The 23485-nt window shown below is 37.3% G+C and overlaps 1 protein-coding gene across 1 annotated transcript; it reads right to left on the bottom strand.

Moving 5' to 3' along the window:
* Positions 1 to 18191: 18191 nt before the first annotated feature.
* On the bottom strand, positions 18192 to 19967 carry LOC132644135 (G-type lectin S-receptor-like serine/threonine-protein kinase LECRK3). Its single transcript, XM_060360712.1, has 4 exons — positions 19932 to 19967; positions 19071 to 19329; positions 18742 to 18948; positions 18192 to 18643 (listed from the first exon to the last, which is right to left on the bottom strand). Exons 1-4 carry the CDS (start codon positions 19965 to 19967, stop codon positions 18192 to 18194), a joined length of 954 nt encoding a protein of 317 aa, XP_060216695.1.
* Between the last annotated feature and the right edge of the window lie 3518 nt (positions 19968 to 23485).

Genomic DNA, 23485 nt, shown 5'->3' with positions numbered 1-23485 from the left:
CGTCCGGGGTATCATCTCATGCCGCCCACTAGTGGTGTCTGCCCATGCCATCTGGCCATGGTGTATAGCTGCCCGCCTTAGCGGTGACTGCCCGGCCAAATAGGCGGAGGTGTTATATCATCATCATAATATGTTCATCATAGTGCATGCATAAAGACTCAAGGACAACTATGCTTTATCGGAGTGACGTAAGGTCGTGATCCCCCGACTTCCTTATGGAGCACTCATTAACATCCTGCCTCACCTTGAAGGGAATAGTATATGAGGTGAGTGTAAGCAATAAATGACATCCTTGACGCTTTAGGAACATCATATCATGAACATCTAGAACTTCTATACTTTAACTCATTACCTTGTGTAGCTATTTGGGAATATAGGCTCATATCTTTCCGGAACTTAAGAGATTCATGGAGAAGAAAGAAAGTCATGCTATAGGATTCATGCCATAGAAAGAAAGGACTATCCTCACATACCTTTTGCGCTTAACTAATCTATCGTTCGCTTGGTTTCCTTTGGTGCCCACGTTTCTACCTTCAAGAGGAATCGCATTAACATTAGTCACTCGGCTATAAGAACATTTCACTATTTCTAGGGAAAATTGGGCAACACTTCCTTTGTTTATACTACTTTTCCCGCATTCTATATCAACTCCCAACGTTAATAACAACATTCACAATATAGCAACAACCATCATCATTTATCTACACTTACCACAATTCACAATTTCTCTTTGATTTCTCCACAATTATGATTATAACTCGTTATCGCGTTTTATCATATATAATATTTATTTCATGGTCTAAATGTCACTTATAACATATTCACAATCACAGCATACCGATATTCATGATTCATCCCAATCACTATTCAACAATGACACTATTCACACATTCATGACCCAATTTCTATGTCTTTCCACAATCCAAGTGTTTCAACTTTTAACCACTCAAACCATATAAAAGGGTCATAAAACTCACCTTAGATGATGGATGAACAACACTCAAGTGGAGCTTCTCTTCTTGCACCAAAACCCTAACTCACTTCTCTTGAGTTTTCTTGGTTTAGATGAACTTTTAATGGGTTTCATACACTTGATTTCATGGATTTGGCGTAGTAAATCTTAGTTTTCCGTTAGTTTCTTGTGGATGAATGATGGAGAAGGTTCTAGAGGGTTCTTGGAGAGAGGAGAGTGGAAGATGAAATGAAATAAAATGAAGGAGGGGTCCTTATATTAATTCATGAAATCAGTCCCGACCGAGATGTACGGTGCGATCGACGGAGCGTCGATCTGGCCGTCGAAGTCGTTAAATTTCTAGTGAGCAATCTGTCGTTTCTTTTCATTCGACAGTGATAAGAACGGTCCATCGAACTGATCGACGGAGCATCGACCTGTTCGTCGAATGGTCTTCGCTCCAGCTCAATTTTACGATACAATCGACGAAGCGTCGACTTGTCCGACGGTACAAAGAACGGCCGTCGAACCCCCTTTCGCAGAACTGCGGTGAAGTTTCATTTGACGAACTTTTCCCTCTCGCCTCTAACTCCTTTGGAATCTTAACTATAATTATTAAGTATCCCTTCTTACTTGTAAGGACATCATGTTCACCTTAACTTACGTTAGTCCCTTCACCGCTCAGCAACCCAAAGTTTCAAGGTGTAACAATATTACTATCCACTGTTCAGTTATCAATATTACCATTCCTTTCATGTGATGAGTGAGCACGAGATAATCACAAAAAATAACACATATGGGGACAAGCCCACATAACAACTGACAGAACCAACCTAATTGGAATCCACCTTCACTTCATGTCCGAAGGCCTATCATGCTATCCCCGTCACTTTCTACAACTACATACGATTCTCTAATCAGAGTCTAACTAATGTAAATCGTAACCTACCTCAATGTCAAATAGGTGCCACGAACTATCACGCCAAAGCTTTTCCCTTTCGAAGTGCTTCCGAACGGACAAAGTCTATCAAATTTATAATTTACATTAGCATACGAATCTAAGAACACCCTTATTGCTATACTTATATTCGAAACCCAGAAACGCACCCCGAAAAGTGATCTCGGGCTCACAAGGGCAAAATTGGGATTTTGTTGAAAAATCATTCCACTCATAACCTAAGTGTCATATATCCAGAAAATTAGTCAATTTCATCCATAAATGGACTCTCAAATCATTAGTTCTCATTTCTTAAGACTAGGGCTCAAAACCTTCAATTCCCAAAATTTTAAGAATTAGACTACCATTTTTCATATCTCAAATACCATGAACTAGAAGGTATTCATATAATCTAATACCCCTATATTCAATTATATAAGTCCAATATATTGAAAATTATAGTCTCAACATGAAAGCATATGATATGAAGGAAATTACGAAACCAGAAGCTTAGAACCAACATTTACGTCTGAATCTAATAACATTACAAAAACCTTATGAATTCATTTGCATTTTATCCCTCCATCATAATTGATTAATCATTAACTCATTATTATCCATCATCATCCGTAATCATTACTCAATGTCATCTCAATCAGTAGGTCCATTATTTCATAATCATTACGCATGAAGTGAATATATTATACTAAATCAAGAACCAAAAATCAGTGAAATTACCTGATGCTCTTAAAAATCTTGTTCCGAGAATTTTTGCCGTCAAATGTAATGTCCAAGTGTTCTCATCCCTTCCACTTTCATGCCAAAAGTAAGAAGTATTATTTTAAACCCTAGGCCACTGAGATATATGGGTCATAAGAAGTGGGTCTGACCCAATAATTTATTTTAATAGTTTTTCCAATTCACTTACATTTTTTTGCGTGAATTGTCCTTCTTTTGGGGTGGTCTTTAAATTTTGTCCCTCAAATTGATGGTCTTTCAGTTTTGCCCTTCGCTTGAAAAGATGATCGAAAATACTGAGGTTCTGGGTTCGAACCCCCGCTCAGGCATAAAAATAAAAATAATTTCGCAAGGCAAGGCTTTGAGAAAAATCTGTCTTATCCAGCATATGTTGCCTTAAGGCATAACTAAAAATTTGTCTTAGAAAGCAACCTATGTTGGATCCGGCATAATATGCCTTAAGACAACTTATATTGTTTCCAGCAGAGGTTGTCTTAAGGCATAACTAAGCCTTAAGGCATAAAAGTCTGTCTTATAAATTGCCTTAAGACATAAAATTTATAACTTTAGTTATGCCTTAAGGCGCTTATTCCGGATCCGGCATAACTTGCCTAAAGCTTTGCCTTACGAAATTATTTTTTATTTGAATGCTGGAGCCGGGGTTCGAACCCAGAACCTCAGGGTTTCTACACGAAGGGCAAAAATTAAAGACCAGCAATTTGAGGGGCGAAACTTAAAGACCACCCCGAATGAGTGACATTCCTGCGAATTGCTCATTCACTTAAGCCCTTAACCACTTTGAGTACTTTAAAATTTACCCACTCCGTCAAATACTTTATTTACCAACTTATACCTTATATGTCTGCAAATAAAATTCCTACGAATAAAATATTCACATTAAATAAATATATTCCAAAAATTACCCATTAATTATATAACCATGCCACCTATCCCCGCAAGTCAAGAATATCATTTAAGACTACGAAAAAGATATTTTAACGAGAAAGAGTCCAAAATTGCTAAACGACCAAACGGGTCGTTAAATTATCATACCTCCGCAAGCAGATTGGTTTCAAGTTTGGGAAATATTTTAAGCTCAAAGAGAAGCTTAACATGCATAACCATTTGAGATGTTTAGATTAAATTTTCTATTTCTGGTTGCACTTAGTGGAGTTTGTATAGCATCAATAGTTACTTGACATGAATTTGTTGGAACTTGGAAAGGCCTTTCAGTTTATCAGGTGGAGACCCGCTTAAGCAAGACCGAATCTATATGTGTAACACAGTATATATTTTCATAGGACATGTTTAACGGCCAATTGCAGGATACCAAAGATGCCAGAGAAAAAGACATTTTTAACATTGATCTCAACCATATTGTGGTCCCCCACTCGTGACTTGGTATGTTGTTGTTATCTCAAATATATTGTGGTCAAAACAAGTTAACAACACTGAATACAGAATTTGTAAAATGCCAAACTCCAGCATATAAATCTTATGAAACACATAATGAAGATGAAATTCTAAGTTGAGGAGTAACATATATGATGTTACTTTGCCCAGTTTAGACACATGTTCTAGGATCATTTCAGCATTAGCCACAAATAAAGACAATTAAATATCAAGATCACAAAGGAAAGAGAAAAAGCAAATGATATTAGTACTAGACATGCCAAACTAAGTAGGTTCTACATCTGTTAAACAGAAGTTTCAGGATTTACAGAACTACATTTAGACCTTTTTGTTGAAAATGTTTTGATAATTTATTACTGTTAGTGAAGTAACACTTCCTTGGATGAACTTAACTACGATCAATCGATTTATGTCAAGCAAGTCGAGCAAAAATAATGTGTGATGTTAGTTATCTAAATTCTAATACTAGGGCAATCCACGCTGCAAGCATGGCTCTGACAAGGGAAGTGTATTGCTACAATTATTCTATTACTATCATTTAGTAAAAGCTTTTTTTCTTTTGTCATAAGATCAATCATTCAACAAAGTCAAAACACTTTTGTAACACTTCAATACCATGAAAAAGTCTAATTTTTGTAACCATGGATTTGATGGTATTTGCGTGGTTACTTATTTCATTTTTCCATTATACACCCACCTCCGTCACACCCAAACCCACCCACCCCCACCCTACTACCCACCCCCCTCTATCATACCCAAACCCACCCACCCCTTGTTGAGATCAAAATAATTCAGCGTCATGCGGAAACTAATAATTACAAACCTCAAACGACGATTGTTACGGTTCACTTTTACGCGGTTATATAAAAACTACTAAGAGGTTGTGGACTCTATTGGGATTTTTGTATTTTTAGAGTTTCCACCTAATTTTATAACGGAAATTAGGAAAACCAAGTAAAAGGCTTTGTTCAATCAAAGAAAAATCCTTTTAAATCAGAGTTCGAGTTAAGAGTTCTGATGATCCCCTAGGGAAGGTTTGAATCACCCTAGTATTAAGGATCAGTAGAATACGATTGACCTACGAGCTTCAATGTGTGATTAAGTAATTATTTGCTAAAATGATTTCTTTCTTGCAAAAATGTCATGCTAATCATAAAGCTTCAACTTTTGGCAAAAATGTCCTTTAAGGAAAGAAGAATGTTGGTTTTCTTTTGAAAAATGTATAAGGGGTTAAATTCACTCCATTTCCAGACCAAAATACACTTAAGATTTTCTGTTAAGTAAAGTTACTACTAGCTTGGTCTCAATGTTATGATTTCAGCCCTTATAGTTTTGTATACATATATAAGAGAAATAAATGGAGTACATCTCCTTTATAGATAGATATGAAACGGAAAAGTCTACTTAGTTTCTTTAACCCTAGATAGATATGAAACGAAAAAGTCTACTTAGTTTCTTTAACCCATTGAAGCTCACTTATCAACCATATACTACTTCAAAGCCATCGTAATACTCAAATCATGATTCAAATGTATTTCCCTTTGGTTTATTTGGCTTAAAGTTTGGGCTTCCAACCCAAAAGTGTTTGAAATACCCTCAAGTCCAAATGACTTTTTAGAAAAGGTCCATTTTGTACTTCTTCAAAATCTGATTTTTTTTGTTTTACGTTCCAAAAATGTGTCCAAGTTACAAACCAAAAATGATCCTCAATTTGATTCATTTAAGGCCCCAGAGTGGGGGTAAAGCAATCCAGCTTTAGTTTATACAGTCTAAAGTGGGCTTAAGGCCCAAAACGATTCCTTTATTTATCTCATCGAAGCCAAAAATGATCCTTTTTTGTCCAAAGGGGCTTACGGCCCAAAACAAATGTCATTATCTAACCCAAATCTTTTAACTTCATTCATATAACCAAATTCCAGATTTTGACTTATGCCTTTTCCTTGTGAAAAATCCTAAATTTCGCTAATTTCGTGCAAGTACTTATAATAATCGTCTTTGTTTTGAAGAAAAAAAAAAAAGGTTTAACGACTACGCGAATTTCCTAAGTTCTAACACATTTGGGTTCTGCATTCTTGTTTACATGTGCAAATATATACAAAAGGAATAAAAGAGGAAGAGTTAGGCTAGTGGGCCTACGGAAGCCCTCTAGTTGTCATTTTCACCCATGGTTGGGCCTTTTATGCAATTTATTTGCCGGACTCAATGAATGAAGTGATTTGGGCCTCAGGCCCAATAGGTTCGAACAGAAGGAAATGGCCTACGGCATTTGATCCCATGTGAACACAAAAAAAAGGGGGAAAAGAAGAACTATGGCTAGAGAGCACCTAGACTTAATTATTAATAATAAAGCTTAAGCAGTCGTCTAGTCTAGTACGTGGTATAAGCTGGGATATCCCAGTACTAATTTTGGTATTAATTTTGTACCATGTTTTGTAGAAGGTATAAATTTATCCTTCTACCAAACAGAGTAGAAAATGAAGCACAATCTTAAAGATGGGATATCCCACCTTATCCCATTAACCTTGGGATTATTTTATCCCAACTTCCAGATGGGATAAATTAGTCCCGAGATTATAATCCCGAGATAATTTAGTCCGCGTAGCAAACGACCACTAAGAGTATACATACAACATAGTCACATATATACATGTATATGAACAGGCAATTAATTAGAGCAAAGCAGACCCAAGTTCATTCAAGGGAAAAAAACAAAACTGAGGCAAACATGCCCATTTAAAGAGATAGAATTGCAAGACCATTTTATAGTTATAGACTAAGTGTATTAAGACATTAAGGGATTGGAGGGTAGTTATATTAATCAATCTTTCCTTAGAGAGCTATTTCATGACCATAAGGGTTTAAACATATACAACACATAATCGAATGAACATCCTTAGCATCAGGTTTATAACCACATGCAGACACAAAATCTAGGTCATGGTGCAAGCTAACATATTCTGCCTTCATACAATAATCATGGACATACCACAAACTTAAGAAAATATAGCAGTCTCTTAACTATACCAAATACTAGAGTTTATAGCAGAATTTTGTTCATAATGTATAAGCAGTCTTCGCAGAAACCAAACAATTAGACTCAAGCACATAGCAAGTTTAGTAAAGGGCAGTCACTATTTCACTTATATCATTCTTTGAATTTAGACAGGAATATCCAAACAGCAGAGTCATGCTTTACCTAAATGGGACACGTAGAACCATGCAAGCAAACCAGATCATCACCCTTAGACTATACATTAAAGACCGGAAAATCATGTACACAGGGACATAAATGGTCATAATGACATACAAGACATGCTTTTTATCTCAAATGGTCACTGAGAGGTCCAAACAAGTAAGAGGACAAATTAAGTAAACTCACAGACAACTCAAGCAGCCATGGATAATATTAAATGAGTGTTATGCTGGAACATGAGACAAGTGGACAGTCTTCCATTAATCAAGTGACATTTTATTGGGGGTTGGGGAGGGGGGGGGGGGGGGTGAAACAGGCATTCATACTAATATTTAATATGCAGCTTAAGCATGGAAACAAATAGGGGTGCTCATAAGACATGCTGACTCAATTCAAGGCTGTTCAAATACTCCTATACTTAGTCAAATGGATCCCAAGTAAACACATCAATTGCCTTTCAGGCCATTTCAAACTTATTTTATATGTAAAACTTCACATGATTAAATCATACTCTCATTTTTTGACTCTTGATTAGGCTAAGCCTGCTAATATGCCAATTAGTGCTAAATCAGAGAATGAAAATGGCCTTTAAAGTATATAAATGACAACGAGAGTTTATTAGTAATGCTAAATGTCAGGGAACTGAAGATAAAATACCTTAAATATCCTGCTCTTATATGCTTTAAACTAATCCTTATCTGGGATCTAAACATATGATCACACAGGCTGCCAATGACACTTCAAAAGGACAGGATAAGCACATGGTTATAGATAAAGGGGGTTAAGCTAGCTTAACAAGGGATGGGATGACATGCTTACACAATAGATGAACAAAAAAAAAAAAGCAAACGGACTACAAACAGACATGGAACTTGTCAAAACTAATCATGCTCAACAGCCTTGATCTAAAACTAGACACCTATCAAGACTGAGTCCTCAAAAGATCAAGTAGGCATTTAACTACACTATGATGGACTGAAACAAAGTGATTTTCCATCATCAAAGTCATTAACGGGCTAGTTAGTAAACTAACCTACACAGCCAAATCATTTTTAGCACAAGGGTGGTGCCTAGGTTGGTCTAAATAGAACTCAACATGTGCTAGGGCCTTAGTTGAAGTTAAACAGGCATATGAACATGCTTACACGTTTAAATCAGAACCTAACATCATAATATTAGACTGAAACTACCACCAGACAACATATTATCCTAAACAATCAAATATTAATCAAAACAAATCACCGAAACAAACAGGCTAACCTATCATTAATAGCAAGAACTTAACTAAAACAACCAACTATGCACAAAAATAACCAACATAATCTAAAGGAACTTAAACTAAAACAGCAAATAAACATGAAGTAACTAACATGATCTAAAGGAACTTGACTTAAAACAGCAAATAAACACAAAATAACTAAGATAACCTTAAGGAAAAAGAAATTAGCTTTTGTAGAGGTAGCCATGGTCGAGAATGGAGCAGTCTGGGCCTTCTCCTCCTCCATACCTCACAGCCACGAACCACAAAATGAAAACACTAATGTTTTCAGTAAGAACAAACTAATATATAAACTAGAAGGGGTATTGAGCGAATCAAACCCCAAAGTACTCGTGTAAAACAAAAAATGGGTTCTTCCTGAGGTTACACAAGTATATATGTTGAAGTCTATCTCAAATGGTAGTTTTTGGGGTTCTTTAGATAGAACCCCTAAATTCTAGGGTTTAAGACTTTCAATCGGTGTGGGATTGAGAGTTTTGGGGGGGGAAATCCCTCCATTTCTCCATCAACCGACCACAATCGAGTATTTGAAATCAAAACAAGACAACAATAATTAAAAAGATGCAGAAAAGCAAAGAGACGGTGGCGTTTGGTATGAGTGGGCAAGAGCATTAATTGCTCTTTCCCAAATCGGCTTGGGAAAGACTGAAAAGTAAATAGTACACTACGCTGTTACCAAATCGGGCAACGATGATGACGATCGAGAGCTTATCTCATCGTCTAGGGTTTTGACCCTCTCAACACAAACACGCTTGTGTATTGAGGGGTCGTTTGGTTGCAGTCTTGAAGTGTTATGGCGTCGTTTGGTTATGGGCCGGGTCTGGTCCGATTTTGGACTGGGCCTAGCCTAAATTAAAAGAAAGAAAAGGGACTTTGAGCTTATATACACGGTATACATGAGTATACATGTATATCCATGTATACCCGTGTATATCAGGAGGGACAAAATGTGACACTTGACCAAATAGCCATAATTCAAAAAATGCCTATCAATTAAACATTTCAAATTATGACCAAACTAATCACAAATTAGCCAATTGATTAAATTGAAGCTACGGGCCATTGTATAAAAATACTAAAATTGTGATTATGGTCTTAATTGATTTAAACCATGAGATTGGCTTTTTGAATTATGACCATAATTGGTGAATCAATTAATCATTTCAATTGTAGCCTCGATATATCTCATAATATGCAATTTTCAAGTATAACCACAATTAAATCTTTAATTAATTGTGATTAATCTGAAATTGTGTAAAACAAATTCAAATTGATTATGCAGAGATTAAAATTTTGAGAGGTAAAAATGATTATTTATTTAATTAATCAAGTTTCTTGGATTAAACGGAGTAAAATACTTGTCAATTGGACCCTCGATAATTTAAACAATTAATTGAATAATATTTTGGGTTATTTTTCTGATTAATCTTGACAAATGCTTCAATATAAATACTAAAATATGTAAATTATTTTTAAATGACTTACAATATGTATTCGAAGTTATTTTGTCAAATGAAATGGAAAAATATTATCGAAATAATTTGTAAAATCATTTTGACTTATAGAAAATACATATTTTACTCTGGTTAAGATTCAAGAACCCTGGGTAATTAAAATAAATTATTGGAGGTCAAAAATTAGGTGTCAACAACCATAATTCAGATGACAAAGAAAAGCATACTAAAAAAGACATTATATTCTAATATGGTTTGATCAATTGATTTACGTATGAAAAACTAATACAAAGATATAAAAACTTTTAAGATAGAAATCTTTCCTAAACAAAACTCTCTAAACGACAACATTGTGGATGTTATTGTGTTTTTTTTTTAAGGAATATCTTCAATTTATAGAAGTGCAAAGTTTTTCCTCCAAGAAAAGGAATAAATAATGGTAGAATCCATTCCTCAAAAAAAGAAAAAATTTCACCAAGAGATCCTTTTTGAAGTAAGACACAATTATAATAAGATACAATTATAATAGAATTCAAATAAGGTAGAAAATTTGATTAAATCCTAACAAATCTCCCCTTGGCCTGAATTTTCTAGCAAAATAATCTTTATTCTTCATCTTCATAATCTCACTGTTGCTTGCCATGGTTAAACATAATGTTGAAAATATTATGGGTTAAAAATGATTTAAAAAATATTGTGCTTTATTTTTAAAGATGCAGCAGTAGGGATGTTGAAAATATGATTGAAAATTCATATCCACATGTAGTACTCTGGAAAAAATCTTCATTATCGTGAAATTAGTTGCAACTTGATTTGAACCCGCCTTGAACTTCACCGAATCATTGGCTCTGATACGATCTGATGGTATCAAAATAATTTGGCGTCATGTGGAAGCTAATAATTGCAAATCTCAAACAATGATAATCCATACGACAAAGAAAAACATACTAAAATAGATATAATATTCTAATATGGTTTGATCAATTGATCTACATATGAAAAACTAATATAAAAATATAAAAACTTTTGAGAGAAAAATATTCTCCTAAACCAAACTCTCTAAACGACTAAATTGTGGATGTTATTATATTTTTTATGCGAATATCCTCAGTTTATAGAAGTGCAAAAATTTTCCTCCAAGAAGAGGGATAAATAATGGTAGAGTCCTTTCCACAGAAAAACATTTCTGCCAAAGAATTATTTTTGAATTAAAACACAATTATGGTAGAATCCAAATAAGGTAAAAAAAAATTGGGCAAACCCTAACACCCCCAACCCTCTGGCACCCAACCCCACCTACTACCCCTCACCAACCCACCACCCCCACCCATCACTTACTTATTTTTTAAAGTTCCTATTTTATCTTTTACCTTAATTTTATTAATATATTTTTTAAAGTTCCTATTTTATCTTTTTCCTCAGTTTTATTAATATATATAAACTAGTTTGTAATTGGGGGTCAAGGGTCTCCTCTCATCTTCTCTCTCCTCTCATCTCACCAACGGTAAGTGTTCCTCCCCCCCCCCCAACCCCCACCCCACCCACCCCCCAACCAAGCCACCCCAAACGGTCACCAGCGACGACGACCAACATACGCTTTCGGCCGGCCAGATCTCTCTCTCTCTTTCCTCTGTTCTCTCTTTTCTTTCCTTCTTCCTTTTTTGTTTTTTTCCTCTTTGCCTTTCTCTTCTACCCTGCGACCGAAAATCCCCCACCAGTAGGTTTCCGGGCAGTTTCTGCACAGGTACCCGAGTTTTCCGGCAGTTCCTGGCAGTGAACAGTGATTCCGGTCGGTGAACAGTGATTCCTGCCAGTGAACAGTATTTTCCGACAGAGAACAGCATTTCCGGCGGCCAACAGAGATTTCTTGGTGGTGAACAGGTTTTATTTACTTGGAGTTGGTACCTCCAATAGCCCATTTTCTGTCTTTTAGCCTTATAAATTTTGCCTGCTCCGCCTAATTAAATACCTATTTCACTGCTTATAGACTATTGCTAACTTGTGCTTTAGTATTTATCCTTCGTTTGTCTTAGATTAACCTTTCACTAGCGTATATTTGCTTTACTGGCTTTAGTGAGGGATGGTAGACTAGGGTCATGTTCTCGGTTGGGATCGGGGGCCAGGGTTGGGGGGGCTAAGGGGGTTGAGGGAGCTTCTAGGTTGAGAGTAGGGTCTTGGAATATTGGGACTTTATCGGAAAAGTCCATAGAGTTAGTTAAGATTCTTAAGAAGAGGAGGATTCATATAGCTTGCGTCCAAGAGACTAAATGGGTAGGACCTAAAGCTAAGGAGGTGGACGGGTACAAGCTTTGGTTCTCAGGCAAGTCGAGGTATAGGAATGGGGTAGGGATCTTAGTAGATAGTGAGCTTAGAGATCAGGTGGTAGAGGTTAGGAGGATCAATGACAGGATAATAGCGATTAAGTTAGTCGTTAGAGGGTTCACCTTGAACATTATTAGCGCCTACGCGCCACAAGTGGGTTTGGACGAGGAGGTAAAAAGGCGCTTTTGGGAGGACTTGGACGAAGTGGTGGTAAGTATACCGCCTACTAAGAAGTTATTCATAGGAGGAGATTTCAATGGGCACATTGGGTCTGTTCGAGGGGTTATGACAAGGTGCATGGAGGATTTGGCTTCGGGGACAGAAATGGTGGAGGAGTCTCACTCCTAGATTTCGCAAAAGCTTTTGGATTGGTGGTAGCCAACTCGAGTTTTCCGAAGAAGGAGGAGCACTTGGTAACCTTCCGTAGCTCGGTGGCTACGACGCAAATAGACTTTTTGCTCCTTAGAAAATATGATAAAGGCCTCTGTAAGGACTGCAAGGTCATACCGAGTGAGAATCTTACGACCCAACATAAGCTATTGGTGATGGATTTGAAGAAGAAGAAGAAGAAGAAGAAGAAGAAGAAGAAGAAGAAGAAGAAGAAGAAGAAGAAGAAGAAGAAGAAGAGAGTCGTGAATGACCGACCGAGGATTAGGTGGGGTAGTTTGACTCTGTCTAGTGCCCTAGAGATGGGGGAGAAGTTGATGGCTATGGGAGCGGGGGATAGTAGGGGGGATGCGAGCAATATGTGGGATAGGACGGCCAGTTGCATTAGGAAAGCAGCTAGAGAGGTATTGGGGGTCTCACGAAGCCGCCGTGGTAGGCACCGAGGGGATTGGTGGTGGAAGGGAGAAGTCCAAGGAAAGGTAGAAGCAAAGAAGCAGGCATATGTGAAGTTGGTAGATAGCAAGGATGATGAAGAGAAGCGGACGAACAGGGAAAAGTATAAGATGGCGAGAAAGGAGGCGAAGTTGGCAGTTTCGGTGGCTAAAACGGCAGCCTTTGAACGCCTTTATGCAAAACTAGAGGACATAGGTGGGGATAAGAAGCTATTTAAGCTCGCCAAGGCGAGAGAGAGGAAGGCACACGACTTGGATCAAGGGAAGTGCATCAAGGACGAGGATGACCAAGTGTTGGTACAGGAATCTCGCATTAGACAGAGATGGCAGTCATACTTTCATGAACTCTTGAACGAAGGAGGGGATAGATATATTGTGTTGGGAGACTTGGAGCACTCGAATAGGCGTCGCGACTTTGGATATTGTAGAAGTATAAAGGTTGAGGAGGTTAAGGGAGTTGTTCGTAGGATGCGCACGGGAAGAGCGACCGGACCTGACGGGATTCCTGGGGAATTTTGGAAGAATGCAGGCAGGGTAGGCTTGGAGTGGCTGACTGGGTTGTTTAATGTCACTTTCAAGATAGCAAAGATGCCGGAAGAATGGAGGTGGAGTACAATGATTCCCGTGTACAAGAACAAGGGAGACATTCAAAGCTGCAACAACTATAGAGGTCCCAAGCTGCTAAGTCACACTATGAAAGTGTGGGAAAGGGTGGTGGAAATGAGAGTGAGGAGAGGTGTGTCTATTTCAGAGAACCAGTTTGGATTTATGTCGGGGCGCTCGACTACAGAAGCCATTCATATTGTAAGGAGATTGATGGAGCAGTATAGGGAGCGGAAGAGGGACTTGCACATGGTATTCATTGACCTAGAAAAGGCCTACGACAAAGTGCCAAGAGAGGTCCTATGGAGATGCTTGGAGGCTAAAGGTGTACCTGTGGCGTACATTAGAGCGATAAAGGACATGTATGATGGAGCTAAGACCAGGGTAAGGACGGTAGGAGGAGACTCGGAGCACTTCCCTGTTACGATGGGGTTGCATCAGGGATCAGCTCTTAGCCCGTTTCTATTCGCCCTGGTGATGGATGAATTGATGCGACAAATACAAGGTGAGGTGCCTTGGTGTATGTTGTTCGCGGATGACATAGTCCTAATTGACGAGACTCGCAACGGAGTTAACGATAAGCTGGAGGGCTGGAGACAGATGTTGGAGTCTAAAGGATTTAAATTGAGTAGGACCAAGACAGAATACTTAGAGTGCAGGTTCAGTGGCCTACCGCGTGAGGCTGACGGGGAAGTGAGGCTTGGTACCCAGGCCATTCAAAAGAAAGGAAGTTTCAAGTATCTTGGGTCTATTATACAGGGAGATGGGGATATTGACGACGATGTTTCACATCGTATTGGTGCAGGGTAGATGAAATGGAGGCTCGCCTCCGGAGTGCTGTGTGATAAGAAAGTGTCACCAAAACTTAAAGGCAAGTTCTACAAAGTGGTGGTTAGACCGACTTTATTGTACAGGGCGGAGTGTTGTCTAGTCAAGAAATTTCACGTTCAGAAGATGAAAGTCGCAGAAATGCGAATGCTGCGGTGGATGTGTGGGCACACTAGGAGGGATAGAATTAGGAATGAAGATATCCGAGACAAGGTGGGAGTGGAATCGGTGGAGGACAAGATGCGGGAAGCGAGGCTGAGATGGTTTGGGCATGTGAAGAGGAGAGACACAGATGCTCCAGTGCGGAGGTGTGAGAGGTTGGCTATGGACGGTTTCAGGAGAGGCAAAGGGAGGCCTAAGAAGTATTGGGGGAAGGTGATTACACAGGATATGGCACAGTTTCAGCTCACCGAGGACATGACCTTAGATAGGAGGTTGTGGAGGACTCAGATTAGGATAGTAGGCTAAATGGCTTACCCTTTCACCATAGTAGTTGTAGTTTTGCTCATTTGTTTATTACCATTTGATTTCTGCATTTGATTGCTGCTTATATTTGTTAGGTCGTTGTACTCTGGTTATCTTATTTATCTATAGTAGTTAATGCTCCTTTCTTTCCGGATTGTTCTACCATGACTTTCTCGCTTTTGTTATTCCTTGTTTTCATATCGTTCTCGATATGCTTGGTCCTATCTGACCTTTTGTCTTGTTTTTCTCTCTTGTTCTCCTCTCTTGAGCCGAGGGTCTTTCAGAAACAGTCACCCTACCTTTCAAGGTGGGGGTTAGGTCTGCGTACACTCTACCCTCCCCAGACCCCGCATGGTGGGATTATACTGGGCTTGTTGTTGTTGTACATGTTATTATACAGTACCATACAATCAAACCAAACAATAAAAATGTTATTTAACCACAACAAACAATACAGTCTATCAAACTATTGTATTAATATGAATACAGTACAATACTATACAATATGATATCGTACATTATGAAACCATGGGTAACTACCATCCCAACAGAGTGTTAATCACCCTTCTTCCGCTTTGTATTAGACTTACATGCACATTCAATGTGCGACCAAGCTCATGAAGCTCCCTAGGGGACTTGGTGCTTTTCAATATAGAAGGAAAATACAACAATCCACAAGAACACATAATTCGCCCGAGATTCACTATTTGTTTCATTAGTCCACAACACAATCACATGTATAAAGAACACGAATTGTATTGTATAGTCACAGTCTAAGTCGTACCTATTACAGAAGATTATTCCAATATTCGATGAAGATCGCTTTCTTCTTAGAAATCTACCACTATAGTTCTTCACGAAGAAGAAGAGAGTTTTTTTTTCTATTTTAGAATGAAGGAAGGAAAGTTCTTTTTTTTTTTTAGAAGTGAGAAGTTCTTTCCTACAGAACTTCTTTTATGTTTCCTAAATAGGTACAACTGTTCATGAACTTTTTCGAACAGTTGTGTCCTTTCCTTTTAACTTAAACTAAATATATAATGAAAATATATTTATTTAATATTTATTATTTATATGGATTCGGATTGGCCCACATGGGTGACTCGAATCTAATTCCTTCATCTCCCACTCACACATGGTGGGTCAACACTCATTCCTATTCTGTAACTTTCATACTTGACGACTAAACCATGTGACAAGTGCATACTTCGAGCATTGTATTAAAAGGCATTTTTGGGGCGAGCCCCGGTTCGAAGAGTACCAAAAAAGCCTCAAGGCGTACATGCGGGCGGGGCATAAGTATTGCGGGGCGTACCTCCGAGCGTGTGTGCCTAGGCGTAAGCCCCAACATTCTGGGCGTTTATTCTGTGCGTAAACCCCGAGAACTTTTTCAAATTTGAGTCAAAACTACTTAATAAATCTTTTTTTAAAAGTTAAATATCCAAAAGTTAATTCATAGTAAATTCTCAAACTAAAAATTTCAAAAAGTCAAAAAAAAAATCTCAATGTTTATCTTAATTTCATAATCTTTTCTCTTTGTTGTTTACGAAGTAACAGTTACATGTTAGACTTTTGTATGCAAAGTACAAAGTAAAGAGTTTCTTCCTCCAATTCTTACTACGCTTCCATGCTTGCAATTTTCTTGTTTATGCTTTATTTTCTTCAAACTTTTTAGCATTCTTCAATTTATCTTTTTCAAAATAGTTTTTAGTTTTAGAATTTCTTTTGGTCACTCTAGTTTAGATAATGTTTTGAAGATTCTATTCTGGCTATTTGTATTATAATGAGTATTTACTTGTTATCTAGTTTTAGATTTAAAACAATCACTTTATACTATTCTCATTTTTATCTTTGAATTATCAGGATAGAGTATCATTTTTACAACTCTAGTTAAGTTTCATCATTGTCATGTTATTGGTATAATGCATCTTTATGTCATTCATTTTTTCAAGATTTCTTTTAACGGTATGGTTCGCGCACATGTTTGCATGTTAATAATAGATTTTTTTAAATTATTTTCTTATTACATAGGGGGTAGGGGAAGCGAAAATGGGGAGCGAATTACAACGTGGTGATTCGAACCCTCACCAACAAGGTAAAAGTTCAGGTAGTCAATCAACTGAGCTACTAGATCCCTACTAATAATAGATATATACATTTTCTTATTTTTTTATTTTTCATTTCTTTTATAATTTTAATGTATTTTTTATTTATAGGTTTATTTTATTAATTTATAAAATATGAAAAATAAACTACCCTGGGACTTACGCCCTGCCGAGGCATATGTAAAACGCCTCGCCTTACACCCACACCTTTTAAAACACTGACTTCGAGAGCTTCGTTGCTCTACATCTGTTAGGAATATATATACTTCACTCCGGTCACTAGCCCTGCCTTCGGCATCCCCCTCCTTGCAGTTAAGGTAAAGACTTGGGGCATGGCTAGCTCCCATAGTGTGACGGGCGGTGTGTACAAGGTCCGGAAATGAATTCACCGCAGTACGGCTGACCGGCGATTACTAGCGATTTCGGCTTCATGCAGGCGAGTTGCAGCCGCAGGACAGGCAGGAGTGGGATATAATTTTTTTTGGCTTCCTATATATATATATATGTATGTATGTATTTGAAACAACAAAAGCAAGGAGATTCGCCAACAGGAGAGGACCCATTCTTCCATATGAAAGAAGAGCCGATGGAAGAAGAGAGCTAAGAAGGGCGAGAATCCTTGAGCAAGGGCGGGGGCAAGGAATCCAGAGCGAAGGACAAGACATCTCAATTAATGGAACTTAGAGTAGATAATAGTATGCAGTTCCTAGATCATTTATCACATTCATATCTCTCACGGTCTCTTCGTCTTAAATTTGAGTTCGTCATTATGTTTTTGTCTCAAAGACAAACATAAAGGACGTGTCAATGAACACAATTAATGTGACAATACTAAATGATTTTCCTCTTCTCATGATTCGATCACGTGCATGTTGCTGCCCAGGACTTCCCAAGATTGAAAATGTAGACTTATTTTTCTTCCTATGTCCTCTATCTGATGTTTGAGTATGGAAATCACCGGTTGGGATACTGGATATCAGAAATTTAACAAAAGCCTTGCCATTAACTTGTTCCTTCCTTCCGTTAGAAACTGGCCTTTTCTTTTTACAACAGGTTACTGACTTTTCTACTGAACCACACAATTAGAATCAAACAAACAAGAGTTCCAAAATTCATCTTGGTTAAAGAACTGCAGTTCCTCATAGTTTGAAGAATTAGGCCAAAATATGTTATCTATAGTATACATATCATAAAGATCCTGCAGATTAGTATCATCCAGGTTGAATCTTTGGATTGGATCACATTCACAACCCTTGAACTCATTGCTTGGATCAGAAAAATTAAATCCAGGAAGACACTTACAATTAGGCCTCCCATTTGAGACAAGCATGCAATAGCTATTGAAACCACAAGTTCCCAGACCAAATTGACCCTGAATGGCTGAGCAGATATCATCTTGTTTAGACCAAACTCTGGACCATCTTTCCTCCCACTTTCCATTTCTTGAAGCCTTGAGATGAGCATATTGGGTGAACACACCATCATATTCAAGAATAGCACTGTAATAGTAGTTCCTTGCTGGAACAATATTTCCAGAAGTCAAATTCACAATCCTCCTGTTGGTCATAATAATATTAAGGTAATCCTCCTGTTGGTCATAATAATATTAAGGTAACCTGACTTATTAAAGATTAGCCTGTTTCCCGTCACATTTGGAGATTTTGTACCAATCGTGTTGCTCCAAAAGTATGCCTCGTATGCATTTCCCTTTGGCAGAGCAATGGTGTTCAGCACAAGATTGCAATCACGTATCAAACGAAGCCCAAAGTGCCCCCTGGAGAAGTTATTCTCTGCTGTCCTAGAAGACAGTGACTTTTCAGTGTCTATTATTTGTGTAGGCAAGAAGGGAGGTCAAAGCAAGGATAAAATTCCCTGTATCCAACAGTGAAGCATAAGAAACACCTGTGTTAACGCTTAGATTCCGGAGGACATGACCATCTGAAACCTCGAGAATGAGCCGACCATCTATTTTTAGCTCGAAGTTTAGATCCTTCTGGGGCTAGCTCATCTCCATTTGCATACCAAGCCAATGTTTTGCTTCGTATTTTGTCGAACCAGATACCAAGCAAGTAAAGTTTTTGGCCCTCTATTCGATGAAAGCCAAAGGCAAAGTCACCGGAAGGTGATCGCCATGCTGGAGAATTCACAGATGCAACAAGGGACGACCCAAGAGTGATGTTTCCACTCTTTCTTTCCTGTTTTCCCTAGCAAGGATGTATATATGCTAAAATTAGAATGGAAAATATGGTTTTTGGCCTAACTATCTTCTTATCTATTCAAGATTTGACAAGAATCAATCTTTTCATTCTTGCTATTAGGATGTTCATGTAGTTGCAGTTGCAGCTGAGGTTAAGAGTTCAAACCCTTCAAGTTTTGGCATGTGTCCCTTGGTGTATTTTGTACTAATATTTGGTACTTAAATAACTATAAGACGATTTCATACTCAGCCAGCAGATTGGTTTCCAGTTTGGAAATATTATAAGCTCAAGGAAATGTTTAACAGGCATATAAGTATTTGGGAAGTTTAGATTAAATTTTCCATTCCTAGTTGCATTTAGGGTGTGTTCAGTATGGATTTTCCGATTTTCTCATGCGCGTTTTGGTCAAAAATTTTGGAAAATATTTTCCTTAGGGAAACAAGTTCCTTAAAAATGGGAAAAATGACTTCCTTAATCAAAAAGTAGGAAAACAAGTCCACAAGTGACATTTCACCAACCCCCAACTATCAAACCCCAACCACTCCCGCAACCCATGCACCACCCACCCCGCAACCACTCCTGCAATCCATGCACCACTCGCCACTCACCCCATCCCCACCCCCTTCCTCCGCAAAAATTTTCATCTGGTTTTCTACACCACCACATCCCCCCACCCCCCACCCCAAAAAAAAAAAAAGTTTTTTTTTATTTTTTAGCCCCACTAACCCCCCTCCCCCCCCCCCCCACCCCCCGGCACCCCCTCCAAAAAAAATTGAAAAGTTTTTTTTTTTTGGATTGTCTACACCCACCCCCTACGCCCTCCCGAATTTTCTACTTCATATTTAATTTCACCTTATAAAACAATTATGAAAACTGAAAGTTTGAGTGGTTAAAAATTAAATTTTTTGGAGGGGATGGTGGGGTCATGGGGGTGGGTGGTGTCAAAATCCAAAAAAAGTAACTTTTAAAACTTTTTTTAAGAATTTTTTTTTGGGGGGGTGGGTGTGGTAGAGTTGGTGGGCTTGGGTGGGTATTTTCCGAAAAATGCTTTCTACCAACCAAACGAACATGAGAAAATAAGTAAGAAATTTACTTATTTTCCATTACCTAAACGAACACAAGACAATAAGTAGAAATTCACTTATTTTCCAAGAACACATTTTCCTCCATACCGAACACACCCTAGTGGAGTTTCTAGAGTATCAAGGGTCACTTACAGGAATTTGTTGGAACTTGGAAATGCCTTTCATTAGCGAAATCATTTTTCTCATTTTTAAGGAACTTGTTTTCCTAAAGAAAATATTTTCCAAAATTTTACCAAACGAACATGAGAAAATTGGAAAACATTTTCCGGAAAATGGTTTCCTCCATACCGAACACACCCGGAATTTGTATGTGTAGCACGGTATATTTCCATAGGTTTTCCCATTACATGTACTATAACTAGGGATTTTCATGGTCCGGTTTGACTCGATTTTTTGTTTAAACCAAACCAAATCAATTAAATCGGGTTTTTTTAATATTCAAACCAAACCAAACCGTTATAATATAAATTTTATTGGTTTCGATTCTGTCAGTTTGGTTCGGTTTTTGGAGGTTTTAAGGATGTACTTTATAACGCAAAAAATTAATACAAGTGAGATACAAAAAATGAAAATGAGATACAACAATGGCAAACACACAACCCAAAATACAAGCAAATACTACACACATTTGCCTCATCTTCATGATTCAAATTCAACAATAAATTAGGATTTATTTCTTAAAAAGATAAGGCAATAAGCTGAAACAGCAATGTAATGACCAATAAACAGAGCAGAGGTAAACCACATTCAAGAGAAAAGAATAATCATGAACTCAAATAAATGATATTCACACATCAACCAGAGACCACTTAGAAATTAATGGATGAACAGAGTTGAAATTGGATAATGAGCAAAAGATATCCACTTTAACAATACACTTCTCGTACACTCACTGTTTAACAATTGCTCATGGCTATTAAAAAAATAATCTCTTAGCTTCATTCCCCTAAGAAAATGTGCGGACCAGAATAAGAACACCACTGGGAATCAAATGGTCTAATGAATCACAAATCAAGAGTAAATCATTTTAGACAAGTGGAGCCAAAAGTGTCAACAGACCAACAAAGAGACATGACAAGGCTCATGTACCATTTAGCAATTGTAAGGCAATTGGTAGGCCTTATCCCACCAAAGGAAAAGATTTAGCAAATTTGAATTAGTATTGGACTTTGATGATCCAAAATTATGAAGAAGATAGATAAAATTTAATATATAATATATGTGTGCGTATTTTTTTGAAACAGGTAACAATAATATATGTGTGTATTATTTTAAATATGTATATATTTACCGGTTTGATTCTGTTTGGTTAGGTTTTTTTTTTTTAACACCAAATCAAACCAAGCCGGTATTTAGTTTATTAAGTCGGTTTGACTCGGTTTATCGGTTCGAATCGATTTTTCGGTCTCATTTGAACACCCCTAACTATAACTGCTAAGCAAGCGAGAACCTGGATTCTGATGCCACTCTTTTAATATCATCATGCAGAAGTTGGAGAGAAGACAGGGAGCAAGATGCAGGGAAGAAAAGATGCCCGAGAAGAAAAGACATTTTTAACATATATCTCCATGCTCAACTATACTGTGGTCAAAACTCAAAACAAGTGAACAATATTGAATACAGAATTCGTACAATGCCAAACTCCAGCATATAAATCTGATGAAGCACATAATGAGGACGAAATACTAACTTGAGGAGTAACATATATGATGTTACTTTGCCCGGCTTAGACATCATTCTGTGGATCATTTCAGCAATAGGCCACAAATCAAGAAAATTAAATATCAAGATTCCACAAGAAAGACCAAAAGCAAATGGTATTAGTACAACACGTACAACTACTAAGTAGGTTCTATATCTGTTAAACAAAAGTTTTAGGATTCACAAAACTACATTTTGGACCTTTTTGTTAAAAATATTTTGATAGTTTATTACTATTGTGAAGCAACACTACCCGGAATGAACTTAACTAGGACCAATCGATAACAGACTTAAGGTTATGAGCTCCAGACCACTATATTTGAGCAAGTCGGACCAAAAATGTTGCATGAGTTTAGTAATCTAAAGAATAATAGGGTGATCCGCGCTGCAAGTATGGCTCTGACAAGGGAGTCTATTACTATAATTGTTCTGTTGCTACCATTTAGTAAAAGCTTTTTCTCTTTTGTCATAAGATCAAATATCATTCGACAAAGTCAAACAATTTTGTAGGTTGCACTCTTTAACATTTTCTCTTGGCTAGGCGAGCCACACGATTACTTAAAACATAAGGAGAGCCAACAAACTGATTCCACTTTTCTCTGCAGAAAATCCAAGAAAACCAATTATCTATTTAAGCAACAAACAATTACTAGAAAGTAAAGGAGTCTTCCTAACATATAAGACTATAGTAACTACCACCTCCCTTTTTGTAGTCATACATTCACAAACTCAACCAGCTCTAAGTTCATAGTATTTAATTTAGTAAGACTTGCAGGAGACAAGATGCCTAAAAGTAGATTGGCTCATCTCACAAGTTAGCTTTTTTGGCCAGACAACAAAACTAAACTTACCTTCGGATTACTAAGTGAATGAAGAGGCTGAACGCTTCTTATTGTCAACGTTGAATTAAGAGTAGAGATTCTCAAGAGCAGCTGAGCCTTAATTTCCTCCTATAATCTGGTTTGTTTCCGATCTGCAAAGAATTAGAATGCTTTCTACTGGTTTAATCTCTTGACCACTTCAATATTAATAGAACAATAATCACAAAAAATCATTTTGTCTATGTCTTTTTGTATATTGTACTAAGACATTCTATTTGGATTTTATCTGAGAGCTGGAGAAATATAATAGTTTAGACCCAACACTCCTCTAGCATAATCTAATATCTCAATAAAATCATTAAAACCTTTAAAAAGATGTTTTCTTATATTTTTCATAGAATCTAAAACTTCTATCCAAGTCTGGAAAATACCATTAGTTCTACCATGAATTACAATATAAAATTTAAATTCCTTATTTAGATTTTTGTCTATAAAATACTAACAAAATGCATTTAAGGTGGCTACAAAATGATTAGAGTCTTTTTGGTTATGTTT

Source organism: Lycium barbarum, chromosome 6, assembly GCF_019175385.1.
Source record: "Lycium barbarum isolate Lr01 chromosome 6, ASM1917538v2, whole genome shotgun sequence".
In the NCBI taxonomy this organism is placed as follows: domain Eukaryota; kingdom Viridiplantae; phylum Streptophyta; class Magnoliopsida; order Solanales; family Solanaceae; genus Lycium; species Lycium barbarum.
The sequence above is the reverse complement of the archived record's forward strand: the minus strand, read 5'-3'. Positions and strand labels throughout refer to the sequence as shown.